The 9,072-nt window shown below is 36.7% G+C and overlaps 1 protein-coding gene across 2 annotated transcripts; it reads right to left on the bottom strand.

The window, feature by feature from the left end:
- LOC123224358 (auxin response factor 6-like) lies at positions 1-7,808 on the bottom strand. 2 transcript variants are annotated; one of them, XM_044647995.1, is made up of 14 exons: positions 7,074-7,808; positions 6,359-6,477; positions 5,621-5,719; positions 5,483-5,539; positions 5,247-5,405; positions 5,060-5,144; positions 4,833-4,923; positions 4,225-4,389; positions 4,025-4,147; positions 2,726-2,801; positions 2,451-2,598; positions 1,195-2,345; positions 574-764; positions 1-426 (listed from the first exon to the last, which is right to left on the bottom strand). In XM_044647995.1, the coding sequence occupies exons 1-14, from the start codon at positions 7,114-7,116 to the stop codon at positions 231-233; spliced, it is 2,703 nt and encodes a 900-aa protein (XP_044503930.1). In that variant the 5' UTR covers positions 7,117-7,808; the 3' UTR covers positions 1-230. The 2 variants fall into 2 exon arrangements, with proteins under 2 accessions (XP_044503930.1, XP_044503931.1); XM_044647996.1 differs by having other exon boundaries at positions 6,365-6,477; positions 7,074-7,806.
- Between the last annotated feature and the right edge of the window lie 1,264 nt (positions 7,809-9,072).

Below are 9,072 nucleotides of genomic sequence, written 5' to 3'. Positions count from 1 at the left end.
TGCCAAACAAACACCTACCATTCATTGTCCTAAATTAATAAATCTGTCTTCTAAGTAACAACTCTTCTACAATAATTTACACTGATATTGCATTTGCGCATACCACAAAACAAGCTTTTACCAGCAATGTTATAATGCTAACAATCCACATTGCACAACATACACTACATTACTTAAAACACTTAGCTTAAGTCAATTTTCTTTTCCATTTACCTTACTACATTTTGGCTTCAGTAATCAAGAGACCCCATGGATGCAACTCCATTGCTACAACTTCTCAGTTCCTGTCTGCTCATGTAGTTGTTGCAGTTATTACTGGTAAGCCTTTGGCCTGGGACACTGGTCACAGAACTAACACCTTTTCCCATTTGTTGCACTTCCAGAGGAGATAGTATCTTGATGTGCCACACATTGTTTACAAACTCCCTGATGAGAGGTCAATGGAGAAACAGATTACATGATTCAGTTTGAACTACAAACTGGAATTTAGTGATGCTACTAGGCAGCAAAAGACACTTGTACACAACTTTAAAAGAGACAGCAATAAAGCAGAGCAAGACTCGTTATACTTACTGCCAAGGATCATCACCAAGGAGAAGAACATCATTCTCCCGGTCAACAAATACAAGCTGCCAGCCTGATCTCTGGGGGTCCTCTAGTTGGCCTTCAAGGGCAAACATACGAGCCAGTTCACCGCGCAGCTCATCATAGCTGCTAAACTTGGAAATGTCCAGTGACCGTCCAAAGGTCCCCAATTTATGAACCTGTCAATTTACATTATTTGATCAGCAATTAAATGATGAAAGACCAAACCAATGAAGTTAGAGCTGATGAACTCATTGTTCGGAAGCAAATTGAAGTTAAACATAGGCATCTTCTTGGCAGAAAAACATGCAAAACAAGGCAAAATTGGCATGCTATGACTGTTCAAAGAGGCATCCTCCAGGAAACTAGCATTGTTAAAGGGACCACATTTACATTCAAACAGAATCTATTCAGTGGGTTGAGAGCAGACTAATCAAAATTTCTGAAATATGTAATGCATAGAAGGCCCGAAAGAACAGGAGATCACAAGCATAACATATCAGGTTTTGCCAGAGAAATGGTTTTAGCTAGTAGACTATGCATGTCAGTGTTGAAACAGAGCAATCCCCAAACAGCTTAGCATGCTTTCAAAGATAGTGACTATTTTACCTTCACAAAGGTTCTAGGTGGTGGATTCACTTGATCCACATTCTCAGAAGACTGCAAGAAACCTGATTCATCTACACAACTTGAGGTTGTCATATCCGAATTCAGTGGAAAATCAGTTCCCACAGCACTAGTAAAATTCGAAGTAGCAAATGGAAGAGACAATGATTCACTTTCAGTGCCAATGTTTTTCAGGTTTGGCAGCCCATGCTGTGCCATAAGAGATGAGGAATCAATGGACACCCCAAATAATAGATTGTTTTGTGGATCGCCAGAACCATAATAAGAACTGTATTCTCTACCAGGAAATGGAGGCAACAAATTAGTAAGTTCTGAAACATTTGACTGTTGTGTTCCCAACTGTTCCACTTGAGGCAGTATGCAATGAGTAACTCCAGAAGCAAGACGAGAATCAACTGCGACTTGCTTGCTAAGCATGGGAGAAGAGATAACAGGGACTGATGCATTCGAATTAAGTAAGTGGGATGCTCCATCCTGTGATAATGAACCTAAGATATTGTGCATACTGGAAACATCAGTTGTAGCTATTGGGTTCCTAAGAGAATCAGAAAAGTTTGGCTGCTGGCACTGTGGAGGAATGTCCTGCAAAGTTGGAGGCTGGGACTGACTGGCTGATGCAAGGTGTGGTAGTGCAGAGATGACATTTGGAATCTGCTGCTGAACTGATAATTGATGTAGTTGCTGGGATTGTTGAACTTGCTGCTGCTGTTGTCGTTGATCATTATAGGACAGCTGACGCTGCAAGTGCTGTTGCAGAAGCTGAGCCTGAGCAGACACCTGATTTTCCTGAAAATTCTGGAGAAAGGCATTTTGAGAATGGGATGGCTGTAACATCTGCCTTGGAATATTAGAAGCAGCCCCATTGGATATGCTTTGAGATTGCTGGAACTGCAGAAGAGACTGTGATGCTAATTTGGAAGAATCCCCTGTTCTCATTTCTTGAAGCGCAGCAGCAGCCGCCATTGTTTGGTACACATCAGGTTGCAGACCTGGCATTGAAGCTTCAAGCCTTGGCTGCATCCATGGTGAAACACCAAATCCCTGAAAGTTCAAAGATTGGATCCCTTGATCTCCATATCCTCCCGGAAGCCACATTAACGGAGAATTCATGCTCATATCCCCATCTTTGAGACCTTAATAAAACAAATTAAACAGCTTTCAATGAAAAATTTATCAAGAGGTGAATTTCAGTTTCAATTAAGGTGATATTATGCAAACCGTAAACAATCCAAGTATACCGTGGAAGGAAGGTAAAACAGATGGCCATGGGCGCTTTAGTCTAAAAGGGAAGGGTGATGGATACATAGGGAATGTTGTTAATGGTTCAATCTCCCACAAAGACACTCTCGGCTGCCTGTCCCCAGCAGTGGATTCATCCCACCCAACCTGTAGAAAAGGAAAATGAAATGCAATACTTAATAAAAACAGATCTAGAATTTAAGAAAATCACAATAAAATATAAGACAGTGCTACTTCAAAATTGAATATATACAGTTTAAATCTCATAACACACCTTAACAGAGCGCCAATGTGAATTTGGCCAGCGAACAGGGTCTAGATCACTAATGCCAGTAATTGTACCCATGTATCTGCACATAAATATACACCAATGAGCAAAATTATCCACCAGTTGCATTTACATGTATTTATGTATGGACATATAGAAAGAAATTAAATAAATAAGAAAAAATAATAAAAGTGCAAAAGGGAAAGGCAAAAAGTTGCTGTATAAAAAAGTTAAATTGTGGGCATACAATGAAGAGAGAAATGACTAAGAATCTATAGTCATTAAGGGATAAACATGAAGGTAAAGAAGAAACTAAAGACAAGAGGCGAAGAGGGTGCCAAGCAAAGCAATACCAGGTCAAATGACACAAAATCTTCACCCAACATATCCCAGAGATTATTTATATCAAAAAACGTGTAGGTGAAACACTTACAACACACTTCAGGACTGCAGTTCGATTTTATTTTTCCATAAATCAGTTTTAATTTCATAACTAATTACAAGTGGAATAACAACCATCCTCTCAATTTAAAAAAAAAATACAAAGCTGACCTATGAGAAGAATTCCATTAGGTTGTATCAACCACTAAAGCAAGTAACTTGGCCTTAAGTTATTACATATCCAAGCATAAACAGCGGAGGTAACTTGACTTTAGCTTATCACGTATCCAAGCATAGATGGTGGAGGTAACTTGACCTTAATTCCATTAATGGTAGTTTTCAAATCACAAAATTTTTAAGACAAGTAATCCCGGATCTATTTGCTAAATAGCAGCAACTTTTAAACTTTTCTTACACTATTACTAGTCCAAAATCCCACAAACATTTCTCTACCATTTTAGCTACCAGAGAATCATGCATAGGTATAATGGGAAACTCTATCAGTGCTAACTTACATCTGGATATACAATTTTTACCAACAAGTAGAGATAATGAATGTCACTTCTTTTCACAACATAAAGCTTTGACGTGAATTACTAATTCAGATGGTTAAGACACCCTCAATCCAAAAGCTAAGCTAATAGGTCAAGGCTCAAAAACATTATTTGTACTCTAAAACAAATGAAAGCGTCTGCAACTTCAATTTATAGCAGTATAGATAAAGAACATACTGACCACCACAATACAACCATGTAAACAAGTACAACAAGCCAGCGAGAAAAGAATCAGAGAAAAAGAAAAAAGAAAATTAATCTAAGCTCAACAATGCATAATGCTTGAAATCTTGAATTAATTCTCTTCTATTACTTTTTTCTTTTTTCTTTTGAACCACAAAACGTGTATATAGCTAGAAGTAAGACCTACCGACGAACACTGGACTCTTCAGTCTCAAACAGCATCCTAAATCGCATGCCCACAGAAACCCGAGTATGATAGACTGCTTTAACATACTTGGCCAGGGGAATTACAAATTCTGAAGGACTTGCCCTGCAATCAAAGTAAATGGAAAAATTAAGATTTGCATTAAATATTGTCAATCAGTCAAAATTCAGCAGATAATTCACCTTGGATTATAAAATATAGTGAACCGGCTATTTGTGGCAGCAGCATGTGCTGCAGCAGCAAGAAGACCAATGTGCATACTATCACTTGAAAGAACCGATGAAGGCATGACAGTCTGGGGACGATTTGCTCGTCGGATACCCAGAAGCAATTGATTTTTTTCATTCCTAATTAAAGATGCCATATTGAAGAACCAAAAAACACAAATGATGAGAAATCTGCCATAAAACTTCTTCAATGCCAACTTCAGCATGTAGCAAACAGAATAAAATGGCACCATTCACATATAAAATACATATGAACGAATGTAGATGCTTGACATGTCAGCAGAAAAAGATCCTTTGGTATAAAATTAGGCATATCATGCAACATACCAAGATATTTCTCAACTAAACTGCTACAAAAATTTTTTTCCAATCATCTGCAACATATATTAAAAATTTTCAATCATTTCATTACATTGTCTGAAGCTCACATTATAATGCCACATGTATCATACTGTGGATCATTTGCTTACCTTGCCAACTAACAAACCCATGGAGATATTCAGCACAAATTAAAGGATTAAATAAATAAAGCTAATCTAAAATCTCATAAGAAATTCTCTAACCAGATAAATAAGACAGAATCACCAGCAACAAGTCTTTTTGCACTAACAAAAACACTCCATCCTGTTGTAAGAAGATGCCTCTTGGGCTGACCTGCATACATATAAGGGAAAACTAATTGATACTTGCATTATTCCTCACGAATTCATTGCAGCCTTTGCAAAGTAGCTAGGCAGGAATTTATGACTCTCTCATAATCACCATACAAATATATATGACAGAAGATCACCTCGAAATATATGCCTGAATTTCCATTCATTATCATGAAGATCCCTTGCAATTAGTTCTTGAGCCGGAGGAGTTTGTGAAAAATCCTGAAATAAAAATTAAATAAGGTGTTCAACAAAGCAAGTTAGATTCGCAAGCACAAGACATCATCAGCATAAAAATCTGGTAAATTATCAAATGTCACCTACAAGAGGAGGAAAAACTTTTTCAGCCGCTCGACGAGGGACAGAGAATCCCCCATGTGTGCTAGTGTCACTTGCCGTCAATGTCTTGCAAAAATAGTTTGTTGGCTGTTTGCTGGGAGTACCCAACTCTGCAGGAAGTAGGTATACATCTTTTTGCTCTTGCTACAACAAAATTTTGTGTCAACACGAGGAAATAATTATAAAACTTGAAAACTTATATCCAAAAGGAGCAAACTAACCGGACTCAGTGGTTGCAAGGTCATCTGTGCATATACTTCATCTGTCTCCACATCTGCCTATACATGCACAATAAAAGTTCTAAGGTGTAGCCCATAAATATTTTGAAGAAAATGTAATCTCAAAAGGCCATCACTTACATGCATAGTGACATTGTGAAGTTGACAGACGAGCTGTGGGGGTAAGCTAGGGTAATTAGGAATATGAGCATCTACCTCTTTGTTTGTCGAAGCAGCAACCTAAATAGGCAATTAAAAAACCGTTAAAAAAAACAGAATTCAGGAAAACAGAAATAATATACTACAGAGGACCACAAAGAAACACTAAGACACAAGAAGCTTCAGTTACAAGCAGTAATACTTTGGTTCAACTGTTTCATACTACAACTATGGTTATGACAGGTACTGAAAGAACTTCAATCTTGGTTCCACCTAAAATATAAAGAATATAAAAGTCCAAGAAGCAAGCAATTTTCAGGCAAGACAACCATAGGCATCCAGTTTATGATAACAGGTATCTAAGAAAACACTAAGAATTCATTATACTCTAAGATTCAACAAATTTTCCATTTGGAGAAACTCTTATTATTTGCATAGACAACTACCAGTAAACAAACATCTCTTAAACATGCGTAGAAGGAGCCCAAAGAGTCAGACAAGGCTGCAATTGTAAGAATCATCTTAATAGCTTATTCATTTCTTTGAAAGGAGTAAATGATGAACACTGGCCCCAAAGGATTACATCCTTAAATTACAAATCATCAAACTTTCTATCTCTAGACCTAACACATGTTCTGCTCAGGCATAATCTAGAAGAGGCAAACTGTTCCTGGCAAGCAAATGACAAATGAAAGAGATAAGACACATTGTTATGCTCACAATAACCTGTTCACTGTGACCCTGGGGAAAGTACACAACACGGCTTCCCACAGGAGGCAAAGATACAAGAGGGCCAGCACATGCATGCCAAAGCTCGGAATTTAAACATTTCTTCTCCCCTGCAAAAAATTCCCATGCTCATATTAGTTCAAATAGTAGAAACTGTCATAAAAAAGTTTAGACAATTTTTTTCAAGAAAGGTTAGAAGATCTGGACAATGATTCAAGTTCCCCGTACATAGAACACATAAATTCGTATACACACTTCATCACACCAACTCAATTTTAGCTACAGGATATGAATCTAAGGAGAACCACAAAAGCTAACTATTGAGATTGGATAGTTCAAAGCCGTATAAACCCATGCTAGAAACTCATACTTTCCGAGGTGGGATCCAAGTCTCATATCTTGTGCTTAGGACCCTAAAACTAAACCTTTTCCACCTAGCACAACATGCACACACGCAAGATCATTGAACATCGCATTCAACCCACAGACACAAGCAAATATCAGATACTTGTCTTTGCTTTTAATCAAGAAACAAACAACTACGCACATTCATGGGATATTGGAACGTTAGACGGTAGAGAAAAAGCTAGCATATGTGTACACACATGAAGAAAGACTTCAGTCTTGACCGGCACAAACAATAAAGTCGACATTCAAACAAATAGTCAGAAATATAAAACTTGAAGCTAGTGAATGAAGATCTAACCTTCCTGAGTCTGCTGATTAAACCCCGACGAAGAGAGTCTCATTCTTAGAAACCAAACAAAACCAAGTCCTTGAGCAACCAAAAGCCAACACCTCCAAAAGAAGACAAATTTTGAATCACCACTTGCCTTTCTCTATTTAACCACACTCATGAAAACCCACCCCCCCACCCCCCCGAATACCCAGAAAATCCTCAAAACTACTTCCAAACTCCACTGATTCATAACCCTCAGATCTTCCCACCCAAACCCCAATCCTCTTCTCAAATTACCACATTTTACACACAACACCCCAAACTAAACCCTAGCTCCAAGAATCAAGCAAAACCCAAGCTCACCACCAGATCTCGCCACCTAACCAAGCTAAACTTCTTACAAGAGACACTCAAGCACAGTGAAAATCAGCTGAAGCTTGATGATCAGAAATGACTTTTTCTATTTTTGGGATTTTGCCCTTAGGAGGAAACTGAAAGCAGCAGTAGGAGGAGAGAGAGAGATAAATAACCAAAATTAAAAAATAAAAATAAAAAGAAAGAAAGGAGAGTCTTTGAAAGCGCTTTCTTCGTATACGTACTAGTACTTCCATTCCCACACAACCCTGCGACTAATTAATACCATTACAGGATTTCCATCCCTACGTATTTTTATTTTATCTGCAGGCAAACGGCACAATACAATACCTGTCAAAATCCCTAATTGGCATGTACTTGAAAAGCTCAAAACTTTGAACCCTGCAACTTCTTCAAATTTAGCAAACTTTGATTATTATTTCCCTCGTTTAATTAAATTATTAAATATTGGATATATTGTGCGAACAAATTGTATACACAGTTTTTTCATACAGGAGGTGGGGGTATTATGTAATTTGAAAAACTAGGAGGGTAATTTAGAAATGTATAAGGCGCGTGAAGTGTGGATAATTGGTGGCGCGTGGTTGTAGAATGTACTAATCTCTAGAGTACCCTAGATCTCCACTTGTGGTATTTTAGATCTTTGTGGGTCCTACAAATATAGCGTGAGCCCAGGCGATTTCTTTTGCCTTTTTTATTTGGGCTAAAAGACATATTCCCACCCAAGTTTTTGTCCGAGGTCCAACTCCTATCCAATAAATTTAAAAAATTTAAATATATATCTATTAATTATTTTTATTAAAAAAACTTATTAATTTTAAAGGTATAATTTTTATTTAATTAATAATATTAAAAATATAAAATTTTATCTTATTTTCTTATATTATTTTTAAAAATTAATAATTTTTTTCAATTTAATTTTGAAAACATATTTTTTTTCTCTTACAGTTTCATATTTTTTTCTTCCGTCTCTGATGACCTTTCTTTAGTTGATAGTCAATATTCTTTGTTATAGATGATGAAGGCCAAAGACGAAGGGTGGATGATGAAGGGTGAGGATGAAACATCATCCAAAGATCCCTCGCTCCTCTTTGTAGTTAAAAAATGAAGGGCATTTGAAGATTGCCCAATCCTACTCTTGGTCATGCACTCTTCATCTTCAAGTGACTTTGCTATTGTAAAGCCTTCAGCCTTCGTCCGCCCTTCATCTTTGGCCTTCATCTACCCTTTGTCTTCAGCCTTTGTCATCCACAACAAAAAAGATAAGTTGTCATTCGAAGAGTAATCACCTAAAAAAGAAAAAAAAAACAAAATCCTAAAGGAAAAAATATAAATTTTTAAAACTAAGTTTTGAATAAATTATTAATTTTTAAAATTAATATGAGAAAATAAAATAAAATTTTAGTTTTTAATATTATTAATTAAATAATATTTATACCTTTGAGACTAACAAATTTTTCTAACCATAGTAATTGATAAATAAATATTTAAATTTTTTAAACTCAATGGGTTAGAATGGTACTAGACTAAACATTGGGTGTGAACAAGTCTTTTGCCCTTTTCTTTTTCATATTTTCTTCCCTCTTGTATTGGTATTGATGAAGTAAAATTATTGTGCACGTTGGAACAAATATTTCCTTTGGTTCCTTGA

This window comes from Mangifera indica, chromosome 8 (assembly GCF_011075055.1).
Source record: "Mangifera indica cultivar Alphonso chromosome 8, CATAS_Mindica_2.1, whole genome shotgun sequence".
In the NCBI taxonomy this organism is placed as follows: domain Eukaryota; kingdom Viridiplantae; phylum Streptophyta; class Magnoliopsida; order Sapindales; family Anacardiaceae; genus Mangifera; species Mangifera indica.
This window is presented reverse-complemented; position numbering and strand designations above follow the sequence as displayed.